Source organism: Gymnoscopelus microlampas, assembly GCF_963454915.1.
Source record: "Gymnoscopelus microlampas genome assembly, chromosome: 21".
Classification (NCBI taxonomy): Eukaryota; Metazoa; Chordata; class Actinopteri; order Myctophiformes; family Myctophidae; genus Gymnoscopelus; species Gymnoscopelus microlampas.
Genome location: NC_139958.1, coordinates 2,307,431 through 2,321,403, shown reverse-complemented (window position 1 = coordinate 2,321,403; position 13,973 = coordinate 2,307,431). Strand labels below are relative to the sequence as shown.

Sequence of the window (13,973 nt, the reverse complement as noted above, 5' to 3'; positions counted from 1 at the left end):
AAGTACAATGTTTGTCTCTGAGGTGTAGTGGAGAAGAAGTTTAAAGTATAAAAGAAAGAGGAAACACTCAAGTAAAATAAATGCACCTCAAAATTGCGCTTTTCTACCACTGGGATTTGAACACAAAGAACTTGTAAAATATTTGTATAGTTATGAGTGGATATGAAATGACTCTGTATGTAATTTGATGGAACTGACCAAGAGACAAAACAGAATGTGTATGTAAATAAGTGTACATAATACACCAATGTATTTAGTTTACTTCAGGCATTAAGGCCAATCCAGGAACTTGAAAACAGTGTATATGCTACAATAAATGATATTTGTAACATAGTTTATGCTACATGGTGTTTTGTATGTTTTTTAAATATATTTCTTATACAAATACATAAAGTAAGACATCATAGAGTTTACATATTAAACAAAATTAATATAAATGTAGGCTATATACATGACAAGTTTCTGATATGTTATTTATAGATTTTTTTTGTCCATAATAATAAATGTCACAGGCTGTGGTCATTTCATATGTGGACTCCATTCACTGAAAATTCCACTGAACACATCCATAGGCCCCTTAACAGACGACGCCACAGTGATAAGAACCAGTATGCGCGCGCAGGCCGGCACCAAATGAACCCCATTCTGTCAGGTCTCGCTAGGACGCGCCTCACTAGCCAACACACAAGAGGAGGTTGAATGAACTGAAACCAACGAAACCCCCGAAACTATGTGTTGGGAATTGATTGCATGAAAAAAAAATCACCTGTGCGTCCAGTCTCAATGTTGGTAAACACATAATTGGTCTATTATAGCCTAATACAACATAGTATTCTAATATAGCAGGGGTCTTCAACAGTGGGTCCGGGACCCCTAGGGGGTCCTCAGCGTTACTACGGCCACCAAATCTTTGTGTGATAGGATGTTTTTTGTGTAGTTTTTTTTTACATTAACCACTTGAACCCTAGCATCCCTATTCTGAGGAGAACTTTAGCCATAAATAGGCGATCTACGAGTTCACAAAGCCTCGCGCTTTTAACGTGAATCCAAAATATTAGTAGAAAATATGATGCCTAAACAAGCAAAAAATATAATTTCACAAATAAAACGATGATATACAGTAGTGCGGTCAAACAAGTCTATGAAGCTATCAATGAAATCTATGAAAAAGTTTAATCTGCAACACAATTTTATACAATATGTAGTGGGGTGGGGGGTCCCTGCTTCATCTCTCTCTCAGCTAAGGGGTCCTTGGCCTGAAAAACGTTGAAGACCCTCCTGTAGCAACTCAAAATGTAACTAGAAAATGTGCTCCTCGGAGCACAGGTCTCCGCCAGTACTGTTCCTGATTAATCCTGTCTTACCTCACTTCAAAAGATATAAATGATCTTTTGAAGTGACACACCTATGTATAGGCCTCTATTTCATCATGCGTCTCGCTAGCCAATCAAAGCACACCCTTTCAACATATTGTCACGTGTCACGTGAAGCTGCTTGACCAAATGTTAGCTTGGTGGACACACGGAAGGACGAGAACGAAAACATAGTCTCCTGGCGGAGACAATAACGTCTCATAATGTAATTAACTAAATGTAATAAAAGCTCATAATGTAATGAAATCATGGGCGCATAACAGTTATTACATCATGAGTTGCTCACAACCCCTTCATATAGTATTCGGCTACAACATGGTGTAAAACGTTCACTGCCTTTGCAATGAATATCCTGTGTGGCTGTGGGCTATCAGGTGACTGTGATGTCACACGGTAAACTGAAGCCTCATGCATATATACAGACTACTGAAGGCTGCTTCACCCATGGATGGTTGGGTTGCTGCGTCCACATCCATTCTACATCCATTCAACATCCATTCTACATCCACATCTATTCTCCATCCACATCCATTCAACATCCATTCTACATCCAGATCAGTGTTGATTTTGACAGCAAATTTTGATTTAGTTTTAGTCATAGTCTTTTGAATAAAATTCCATATTTTCGTCATCTGAAATGTTTTAGTTTTTGTCTAGTTTTAGTCGACTAAATCCACAGTTGATTTAGTCAACTAAAATGTATGTTGGCGGTGCCTTGATGGTGTCGAAATGGTTGATTTTACACTTAGTTGCATGCTGAAAATAGCCGATCTACAAGCTCACAACGCGTCGCAGCGCGACGCGTTGTGAGCTTGTAGATCTGCTATTTTCAGAGCGCAACCCCCCGAGCGCAACCAAACATAAAACGACTTGTCTTTTAGTTCTACTGGATCTCTTCTCCACTAGTCTTAGTTCTACTGGATCTCTTCTCCACTAGTCTTAGTTCTACTGGATCTCTTCTCCACTAGTCTTAGTTCTACTGGATCTCTTCTCCACTAGTCTTAGTTCTACTGGATCTCTTCTCCTCTAGTCTTAGTTCTACTGGATCTCTTCTCCACTAGTCTTAGTTCTACTGGATCTCTTCTCCACTAGTCTTAGTTCTACTGGATCTCTTCTCCTCTAGTCTTAGTTCTACTGGATCTCTTCTCCTCTAGTCTTAGTTCTACTGGATCTCTTCTCCACTAGTCTTAGTTCTACCGGATCTCTTCTCCACTAGTCTTAGTTCTACCGGATCTCTTCTCCACTAGTCTTAGTTCTACCGGATCTCTTCTCCACTAGTCTTAGTTCTACCGGATCTCTTCTCCACTAGTCTTAGTTCTACCGGATCTCTTCTCCACTAGTCTTAGTTCTACTGGATCTCTTCTCCACTAGTCTTAGTTCTACTGGATCTCTTCTCCACTAGTCTTAGTTCTACTGGATCTCTTCTCCTCTAGTCTTAGTTCTACTGGATCTCTTCTCCTCTAGTCTTAGTTCTACTGGATCTCTTCTCCACTAGTCTTAGTTCTACTGGATCTCTTCTCCACTAGTCTTAGTTCTACTGGATCTCTTCTCCACTAGTCTTAGTTCTACTGGATCTCTTCTCCTCTAGTCTTAGTTCTACTGGATCTCTTCTCCACTAGTCTTAGTTCTACTGGATCTCTTCTCCACTAGTCTTAGTTCTACTGGATCTCTTCTCCACTAGTCTTAGTTCTACTGGATCTCTTCTCCTCTAGTCTTAGTTCTACTGGATCTCTTCTCCACTAGTCTTAGTTCTACTGGATCTCTTCTCCACTAGTCTTAGTTCTACTGGATCTCTTCTCCACTAGTCTTAGTTCTACTGGATCTCTTCTCCACTAGTCTTAGTTCTACTGGATCTCTTCTCCTCTAGTCTTAGTTCTACTGGATCTCTTCTCCACTAGTCTTAGTTCTACTGGATCTCTTCTCCACTAGTCTTAGTTCTACTGGATCTCTTCTCCACTAGTCTTAGTTCTACTGGATCTCTTCTCCACTAGTCTTAGTTCTACTGGATCTCTTCTCCTCTAGTCTTAGTTCTACTGGATCTCTTCTCCACTAGTCTTAGTTCTACTGGATCTCTTCTCCACTAGTCTTAGTTCTACTGGATCTCTTCTCCTCTAGTCTTAGTTCTACTGGATCTCTTCTCCTCTAGTCTTAGTTCTACTGGATCTCTTCTCCACTAGTCTTAGTTCTACTGGATCTCTTCTCCACTAGTCTTAGTTCTACTGGATCTCTTCTCCACTAGTCTTAGTTCTACTGGATCTCTTCTCCACTAGTCTTAGTTCTACTGGATCTCTTCTCCTCTAGTCTTAGTTCTACTGGATCTCTTCTCCACTAGTCTTAGTTCTACTGGATCTCTTCTCCACTAGTCTTAGTTCTACTGGATCTCTTCTCCACTAGTCTTAGTTCTACTGGATCTCTTCTCCACTAGTCTTAGTTCTACTGGATCTCTTCTCCTCTAGTCTTAGTTCTACTGGATCTCTTCTCCACTAGTCTTAGTTCTACTGGATCTCTTCTCCACTAGTCTTAGTTCTACTGGATCTCTTCTCCTCTAGTCTTAGTTCAACTGGATCTCTTCTCCTCTAGTCTTAGTTCTACTGGATCTCTTCTCCACTAGTCTTAGTTCTACTGGATCTCTTCTCCACTAGTCTTAGTTCTACTGGATCTCTTCTCCACTAGTCTTAGTTCTACTGGATCTCTTCTACACTAGTCCCTCCTTAGTTTTATAGTTTTAGTCAGTGGTGGAAAGTAACTAAGTACATTTACTTAAGTACAAGTCCATTTTGAATTCTGGACTTTTACTTGTAACAGAGTATTTTTATATTGCAGTGTTGGTACTTTTACTTAAGCAAAGAATTTGATTACTTTTTCCAACACTGCATCCACATCCAGATCCCTGCCCCTAAAAAAAAAGACTAGAGGAAAAAGAAAAACGGATGTGAGAGAGAGAGAGAGAGAGAGAGAGAGAGAGAGAGAGAGAGAGAGAGAGAGAGACAGACACACACACACACACACACACACACACACACACACACACACACACACACACACACACACACACACACACACACACACACACACACACACACACACACACACACAGCAACAGCAGCAGTATACTTCTTCTCCTCCTGGAATGAGTTTGTCTAAAGAAAGAAGAAGAAAACACAGTCAGTCAGTGACCGTTAAGGCTGTCTGTCTGTCGCTTTAAAATGTCCTTTAAGAACATTTTAAATGTTTATATAATAAAGTATGTGCGCGCTGGATGGTGCGCGCGCATAGAGGACTATATGATAATCAGGTCTTATTATAGTAAATAACGGTTCTGACGCTCTGACGGTCTGTTGTTGTGGATCATAATAAGAAACTCTAAAAGAGGACGACGTTTTTTTTTTCTCCTGCCTGGATCAGGCTTTCTGATGGAATAACGGGCTGATGGTAGAGTTTTGGACTTTTATTCTGTACTTTTTTATTCTTTTACACTCGGAATACACACGTTATTATATGAGTTTATTCTGCCGTTCAACCTGGAATATAAACGTAGTTATTTATAGGAGAGGATGGAGAAGCCAAAGGCGAGGAAAGAGAAGGTAAGTAAGTGAATGCCTTTGAACGGAAGCGGTGTGTGTGTGTGTGTGTGTGTGTGTGTGTGTTTAAATATTTAATAATGTAGTGTTTGTTCCGTAATAGAACACACTGACTAAATAGCCTATCATATACACTAGGTTGTGCGAAAATAGCAGATCTACGTTGCGCGTTGTGAGCTTGTAGATCTGCTATTTTCTTCTCGTAGCCCCCATGGTCCATATATATATAGTGTTAGAAGGAGTTCTCCTTTAACGCTGTTTTACCGTTGCCTGAACAGCCGGTAGCGCAGCCTCTCGCCACTAGTCAAAATAAAACATACAACATCACTATTTACCAAGACTAAGACGTGTTTTAAGATGCTGAAAGCCTATTTTCCATAGTGGGAACACTTTGATTCGCCCACCTCTCGTCTAAAATACACTTTTTGACAGTTTTTTGGACCAGAAATGAGAATATTTCACCGGATGGAAAAAAATGTTTTAGTTGCTCCCCTGCGCCCCCTACAGGCCCGGTCAATGGAATTGTTTCTAATTGACCAGATCTGTAGGGGGCGCAGTGGAGCAATTAAAACATTTGTTTTCCTTCCGGTGAAATGTTTTAGTTTTCTGGCCAAAGCGCGCGCGTGTCTTTTAGACGTGAGGAGAGGAGCTCAGAGTGTTCCCACTGAAGAGAGGAGGCTTTCAACTCCATTAAACCCGCTTTGTTTTGGTGAGTAATGAAAGTGTATGTTTTAGTTTCACTAAAGTGGAGAGGCTGCGCGGCCTCTGGGCAAAGACTGATAAGTAACATAGCGTTAAGGAGAAGTCCTTCTAACTAATGGACCAGAGCTAGCTTTCTCCTTAAGCCCTACCTTCTGTCTGTCTGTCTGTCTGTCTGTCTGAATGTGTGCCTGTCTGTCTGTCTGTCTGTCTGTCTGCCTGTCTGCCTGCCTGCCTGCCTGCCTGTCTGTCTGTCTGTCTGTCTGTCTGTCTGAATGTGTGCCTGTCTGTCTGTCTGTCTGTCTGTCTGTCTGTCTGTCTGTCTGAATGTGTGCCTGTCTGTCTGCCTGTCTGTCTGTCTGTCTGTCTGCCTGTGTGCTTGTGTGCCCAAAAGTATTGGCATCAAAATGCACTTTAAAAGTACCAAAAGTTAAAATACTCATTATGCAGAATGTCCCATTTCACAAGTGTTCAAAAATCTATACAAATCTTTTGAAAATAGCAGATCTACAAGCTCACAACGAGTCGCAAAGCGACTCGTTGTGAGCTTGAATATCTGCTATTTTCAAATAGCCTATATAAAGGATATAGTCTTATATAGTGCATGCAATGTGTGTTTTGTAATAATAATCTAAATCTACAAAGTAACTAGTAACTAAAGTGTTTGCCTCTGAGATGTAGTGGAGTAGCCTAGAAGTAAAAGTATTGGAAATTGAAAATAATCCAGTAAAGCAAAAATTCCTCAAATTTGTACTTATAAGTACTTGAGTACAAGTACTGTATAGATACTTTCCACCACTGCTGTTAATTATATTTAGATGTCATGACATGTCAAATCATCATAATATAGTTGTAGTTTTTAAGTCATATGGTTGTGTATGCCTTTAACGAGCTGATACATCTGTGTTTAACATTATAGCCAACTGACAGACACTTTAAGTGGAACCGATGCTATAGTCTATATTGTGACCTACTGTATAGACTATAAGGGGGGTCCGGGACCCCTAGGGGGTCCTCAGAGTATTACTACAGGCGGGCTGGCATGTCTTTGTGTGAGTGGATATATATTTTACATGAACTACTTGAACCGCCTGTCTGCCTGCCTGTCTCTCTGTCTGTCTGTCTGTCTGTCTGTCTGTCTGCCTGCCTGCCTGTCTGTCTGTCTGTCTGCCTGCCTGCCTGTCTGTCTGTCTGTCTGTCTGTCTCTCTGTCTGTCTGCCTGCCTGTCTGCCTGCCTGTCTGTCTGTCTGTCTGTCTGTCTGTCTGTCTGTCTGTCTGTCTGTCTGCCTGTCTGTCTGTCTGTCTGTCTGTCTGTCTGTCTGTCTGCCTGTCTCTCTGTCTGTCTGTCTGTCTGTCTGTCTGTCTGTCTGTCTGTCTGCCTGCCTGTCTGTCTGTCTGTCTGCCTGTCTGTCTGTCTGTCTGTCTGTCTGTCTGTCTGTCTGTCTGTCTGTCTGTCTGCCTGAATGTGTGCCATCTCTCGCGATGCATTGTGAGCTTGTAGATCTGCTATTTTCAAATGTTCAAAATGTTTACAGGGCTGAAGTGGTTAATGCGTGTTTTGTAATAATAATCAAAATCTACAAAGTAACTAGTAATTGAAGTTTTCAAATCATTGTAGTGGAGTAAAAGTACAATATTTGCCTCTGAGATGTAGTGGAGTACTTAGTTACTTTACACCACTGATACTGATGCTAATCTACATGTCCACCCATATGGTCCAACATAGAAAACCCCAGATAAAGGTTACTGTGTGTGTGTGTGTGTGTGTGTGTGTGTGTGTGTGTGTGTGTGTGTGTGTGTGTGTGTGTGTGTGTGTGTGTGTGTGTGTGTGTGTGTGTGTGTGTGTGTGTGTGTGTGTGTGTGTGTGTGTGTGTGTGTGTGTGTGTGTGTGTGTGTGTGTGCAGTTATGTGTGAAAGTATTCAGCTTTGTAGATACAGAATGAAGGCCAGACATTACTGAGTATCAATAATATAACAATTATTATTATAATATACTGCTTCTCAGTTACTTTCTAAGTGTTTTAATTAGAGCTGAACCACTGAACTTAGTGAATACTGTACATGGTCTTTGCCCTGTTCCTCTCTCGAAGCCACTGGCTGAGGCTTTTTCAGCTTTTAGCAAAGGAACGTGTGTGTGTGTGTGTGTGTGTGTGTGTGTGTGTGTGTGTGTGTGTGTGTGTGTGTGTGTGTGTGTGTGTGTGTGTGTGTGTGTGTGTGTGTGTGTGTGTGTGTGTGTGTGTGTGTGTGTGTGTGTGTGTGTGTGTGTGTGTGTGTGTGTGTGTGTGTGTGCGTGAGTGAGAGATAATGAAGGCCTTGCTGTAGAGCTCTGGTGAAAAGGACAAATTTGGAATCAGGGAGGGAATGGCCTTCCTCTAAACTTAAGGCTGGAGACGACTGACCTCAAAGTCACAGTGAATGTTGTGAGGCAGAATGAACACAACCTTATGTTTTATATCTCTCTATTCTTTATCTCTCTCTCTCTCTCTTTCTCATACTGTGTTTACTTGGAGGGCAACACAGGCGGGGTGCAAACAAGCAGAGCTGGAAGAAGTACTCACATTTTTACTTAAAGGGCAAGACCACTTTAGTAGAGGTGTGGGTTGTGTAGTTACCTTGCAATGATGTAACTCCAAATGTGGACAAGAAAAAAAAAGATAATTGCTCCATTGATTAGAAATTGAGAATTCAAAATATGCTCCTCATTGACTTACATTGTACGCTGAAACAGCTCTTAAAGTAACTCTTTTAGCACTTAAATGAACACAAACAAAGTTGATTAAGACAATATAGACCATCACCAAACCCACTACTGTTTGTTTTTTTAATATAAAAAAATGTAACTTCCTGTTAAAAGGGCAACCCGGGAGGCGGGAACCTATCTGTGTCATTTTAGATTCATCATTATTTCATACTTTGGTGTTCAAGACTTATTTTTGGAGAGTCTTGAACATTTGTGCAAATCTTTGAATACATATACTTCTTGAAACATTTGTAACTCAAATATTTGCTTCTGGGGGGGTCCCTGGAACAACATATTTCGATATCGGGGTCCGCGGCCAAATACATATAATTTTGGGGGTCCTTGACATGAAAAAGTTTGAGAACCACTGATATTATAGCAACATACGTTTTTTTCAGAAACCTGCTAGGATTTTTAAGACTTAACTGTCTGTCTGTCTGTCTGTCTGTCTGTCTGTCTGTCTGTCTGCCTGCCTGCCTGCCTGTCTGTTTGTCTGTCTGTCTGTCTGTCTGTCTGTCTGTCTGTCTGTCTGTCTGTCTGTCTGTCTGTCTGTCTGTCTGTCTGTCTGTCTGTCTGTCTGTCTGTCTGTCTGTCTGTCTGTCTGTCTGTCTGTCTGTCTGTCTGTCTGTCTGTCTGTCTGTCTGTCTGTCTGTCTGCCTTCCATGTCTGTCTGCCTGTCTGCCTGTCTGTATGTCTGTCTGTCTGTCTGTCTGAATGTGTTCCTGTGTGCCTGTGTTGCCAAAAGTATTGGCATCACAATGCACTTAATAGTACCAAAAGTTAAAATACTCATTATGCAGAATGTCCCATTTCACAAGTGTTCAAAAAATGTATACAAATCTCTTGAAAATAGCAAGAGCTGCTATTTTCAAGCATATTTTGCAACTTCCTCCAATTTCACCGCATAAAATTGCAAAAAAGATATTTCATATTTCATCACAAAATCAATGATTTTAGCCCGCATAATCAAGAGTTTTAGCCTGCATAATCAAGAGTTTTAGCCCGCATAGTCAAGAGTTTTAGCCCGCATAATCAAGAGTTTTAGCCCGCATAATCAAGAGTTTTAGCCCGCATAATCAAGAGTTTTAGCCCGCATAACCTCTTTATGCATATGCATGCTACGTCACATTCTAACTTGCTCCAGCGATCGGCCAGTCCCTGTGGTTCCTTTTGCCAGTTCGGAACTGGGAAAGACTGCTTTCAGCTTTGGTGCACCTGAGTCTTGTAACCTCTTTCAACCTTTTCAGGCCAAGGACCCCCTAGCTGAAAGAGAGAGATGAAGCAGGGACCCCCTCTATATTGTATGAAATCGTGTTTCAGATTAAACTTTTTTTTGGTTTACTTGGTCTGCTCTTTTTCCCCTCTACACCTATACCTCTTTGCCAAAAAATAGCAGATCTACAAGCTCACAACGCCTCGCAGTGCGAGGCGTTGTGAGCTTGTAGATCTGCTATTTTTGGCTAATGTTCTCCTCAGAAAAAGGGATGCTAGAGTTCAAGTGGTTAATGTAAACAAAAAAAATCATATCACACAAAGATTTGGCGGACCCCCTGTAGTAACTCTGAGGACCCACTGTTGAAGACCCCTGCCCTAGCCTAGCATCTATTGAATAGCCTAGCATCTATTGAATAGCCTAGCATCCATTGGCCATCTTAGGAATTTATATAATAGCCGTGCATTACCTGTATGCAACTGTTTGAACTGATTGTGTCAACTTTATTGTTTTTTTCTGGTTGTTCTTGTGTTATTTATATGATGTGTAATCTCTGCATCATTGTAAACGAGGGTCTCCCTCAATGATCTCTCCGAGAATCTTAAATAAAGGTTGAATAAAGCACCGAAGTCTGACGTAATTTACACATCCCCCCGTTCTGAGTCCCCATAGACGTGTTTAATATCGCGTCAAATAAGAACTGTGTTCCAAAAATAAACAAACGACCCCGCGGCGGTTTGACTCTTATGGATATGAAGCATCAACTGACGGTGAGAAAACCATAATGTTACTTCCGCTGAATTAGTTACATTTTCACCAGAAACAGACTGTATCAAATATGAGTGACTGACTATCATAAACGATACAGAACCTCCTCCCTGACAATATCACAGAGACAGTTTGTTTATTTTTAGACCACAATTCTTATATGAGACGATTCTAAGATGACCCAATGTTATTCTCCATAGAGAAATGACTTCTTCTACCACCCAGAGGATGAACGAGCGACGTCAGGACTTCTGTACTCTATGAATGAATGAATAGATCTGTAGATCTGGCAGTAGAATGTTCCCACACTGAGCGGTCTTAAATACAGCCATATAATCATTCATAGTAGAAATGTAATTCATGACAAAACTACTGATTTAAGTTATGGTAAATGGTGCATTTATACAGCGCTTTTATCCAGAGCGCTTTACATAGATTGTGCCATTCACACACACATTCATACACCGATGGAGGAGGAAACCATGCAAGTCATCGGGAGCAATAGGCTCCATGCACAGCAGCCATATTGGGAATGAATTGGGCCCCTTCCTCACTTCCTTCACAGGTGTTACCAATGATACTAATTAAGGCTCTGTTCCATTTAGTTTAGCACAGTGGTGGTTATTTTCAAGGACCTCCATAACTCTTGAGAGTGTACAAATGGAACCAAATGGACCCTTACGGGTCCATTTGGTTCCATTTGTACACTCTCAGAGTTACAGTACACACCCACCATAAGGGGCCATTTGGGAACCAACATGGAGTGTTTCTAGTGAGCCAACATGCACAATATCAGCACCCTGACCAGAATGGAACAGAGCCTTCATTGTATCATTGGTAACACCTGTGAAGGAAGTCAGAAGAGGCCCATTTTTTCTCCAAAAATGGCTGCTGTGCATAGAGCCAATTAGGGGTTCGGCGTCTTGCTCAAGGACACTTCTACACTAACTCAGGGGGAGCCCACAGGGATCGAACTGGGAACCTCACGGCTTCCATCCGGCCGCTCTACCCCTGAGCCACTGCCTCCCCATGGATTATATCTTTAACTAGAAAATGTGCTCCTCGGAGCACAAGTCTCCGCCAGCAGACTTGTGTTGGGAATGTTGGGAATGTTCTAATTCTTATGTTCTAACTGTCCTATCCGTCCTGTCTGTATAAGTGTCCTATCCGTCCTGTCTGTATAAGTGTCCTATCCGTCCTGTCTGTATAAGTGTCCTATCCGTCCTGTCTGTATAAGTGTCCTATCCGTCCTGTCTGTATAAGTGTCCTATCCGTCCTGTCTGTATAAGTGTCCTATCCGTCCTGTCTGTATAAGTGTCCTATCCGTCCTGTCTGTATAAGTGTCCTATCTGTCCTGTCTGTGTAAGTGTCCTATCTGTCCTGTCTAAGTGTCCTATCTGTCCTGTCTGTGTAAGTGTCCTATCTGTCCTGTCTATGTAAATGTCCTATCTGTCCTGTCTGTGTAAGTGTCCTATCTGTCCTGTCTGTGTAAGTGTCCTATCTGTCCTGTCTGTGTAAGTGTCCTATCTGTCCTGTCTGTGTAAGTGTCCTATCTGTCCTGTCTGTGTAAGTGTCCTATCCAATTGTTACAGTATCCGCCATTTCTCAGCCATTTAGTGAATATTCCTGTCTTACCTCACTTTGAAAGAGGCAAAGACTCTTTCAAAGTGACACATGTATTTATAGCCCGTTATGTCACTAGCCAATCAGATCACACTATTTCACCGTATTGTCAAGTGTCACGTGAGGCTCGACCAATGTTTGCTTGGCTGACGGAAAGTGAAAACAAACTCTCCTGGCGGAGACAATGAATGTTTTAAACTAGTAAACTACTATAGATGTAGATGATGATCGATACATAGGACATGCAGGACTTCTAATACATATCCCACCCTTTCTCCTTGTTGTCCTCTACTCCCCTCCCTCTCTCTCTCTCTCTCTCTCTCTCTCTCTAATGTCTTCTCCTTGTTGTCCTCTACTCCCCTCCCTCTCGCTCTCTCTCTCTCTCTCTCTCTCTCTCTAATGTCTTCTCCCTATTGTCCTCTACTCCTCTCTCTCTCTCTCTCTGTCTTCAGTTCTCTCTGTTTGGTCCTCGCTCCACCAGCAGTAGGACCACAAACCCTCCCTCCTCCTCCTCCTCCTCCTCCTCCTCCTCAGCGTTAGCAGCCGCTGCCATCATCCAGTCGGTGAAGAAGATAGACCTGCAGCCCGGCCCCCCGGGGCCGGCCCTCCTTGGCTCCGCCCCCCCGGTGGGGCCGGGACTCCACGGCTCCGCCCCCCCGGTGGGGCCGGCCCTCCGCGGCTCCGCCCCCCCGGGGCCGGGCCTCTCCAAGGCAGAGTTCCTGGAGTGCGTGCGGCGCAGTAACCAGGCGTGCCAGCAGGGGGAGTACGCGCTGGCCGTGCGCCTCTACAGCGAGGCGCTGACCGCCGACCCCCAGAACTGCATCCTGTACAGCAACCGCTCGGCGGCCCACCTCCGGCTGGGGCAGTACGGCACGGCCCTGGACGACGCCCTCAAGGCGCGGCTCTTCAACCCCAAATGGCCCAAGGTACGAGACAGACAGACGCCCCGCCGCTCTCCTTCTGCTGAACCTGGCTTTGATGTGAGCTCTCTGCATATTAACCCATTAAGAAGGGAACACATCTGTGTCATTTTAAGATTTCTTTGGCTATTCTAAAAAAAAATAGCAGATCTACAAGCTCGCTTGTAGATCTGCTATTTTTGAAAAATCACACCCAGTGTGAAGTGGGCGGTGTTTGGTCATCACATGACTCACTTAAAAAAACATAAATGTGTTTTTTTGAAGTGCCATACTGCTATTCATAGGGCTGCACATGTGTCATGTGTTTCGCTAGCCAATCACAGTCCTGAATAGAGTCAACCAATAAAGTCAGCCAATCACATTACAGCTAGTGGTGATGGCACTAGCTGTAATGTGATAAAAGTATAGATTGGCTGACAAAAGTATAGATTTGCATTGAGTGTGGAGGGGTTAGGGGTGTAGACTGCGTTGTAGACTGTTGGCCAATCACGGTGCAGGATTAGTCAGTGTCCAAACCTCACTTATAGGGGGCGGTTACACCGCCCCAAAAATCGTGAAAATTTGTGCAAATTATTGAATATATATATTATGTTTTAAAGCTAACATTTTAAAACTCAAATCTTTGCTTCTGGGGTTGGGGGTCCTTGGAACAACATATTTTCAGATGGGGGTCCGCGGCCAAATACTGTACATATCATTTTGGGTGTTCCCTCACATAAAAATCACACAAGAACCACTGATATTAGCAACAACAACAAAAAAGCAAAAGCAACAGAAAACTGTTAGGATTTAGAAGACATTTGTAGAATCCCCCAGAAGCTAAGATTTTTGTTAAAATGTTCGCTTTAAAAAAAAATATATATATATATATTCAAAGACTTGCACAAATTTTCAAGATTTAAAAAAAAAATAGCAGATCTACAATCTGATAGTATGGCAAGTGGTGGTGATGACCGGTGATGAGGATGATGATGATGATGATAGTGGTGGATGAAATTAATTAACTGTATAGTGGATGAGTTCCTCACAAGGGGCAAACCCCCTTCGCTGGAATTG

The 13,973-nt window shown here is 42.5% G+C and overlaps 1 protein-coding gene across 1 annotated transcript in view; it reads left to right on the top strand.

Moving 5' to 3' along the window:
- The first annotated feature begins 4,834 nt into the window (after positions 1 to 4,834).
- Positions 4,835 to 13,973, top strand: part of LOC311037327 (tetratricopeptide repeat protein 28-like) — a 114,780-nt gene continuing 105,641 nt past the window's right edge. Inside the window, exons 1-2 of the mRNA XM_084046454.1 lie at positions 4,835 to 4,957; positions 12,450 to 12,923. Coding sequence (XP_083902580.1) covers positions 4,928 to 4,957; positions 12,450 to 12,923 — 504 coding nt within the window. The 5' untranslated portion in view covers positions 4,835 to 4,927. The remainder of the gene's footprint in view (positions 4,958 to 12,449; positions 12,924 to 13,973) is intronic.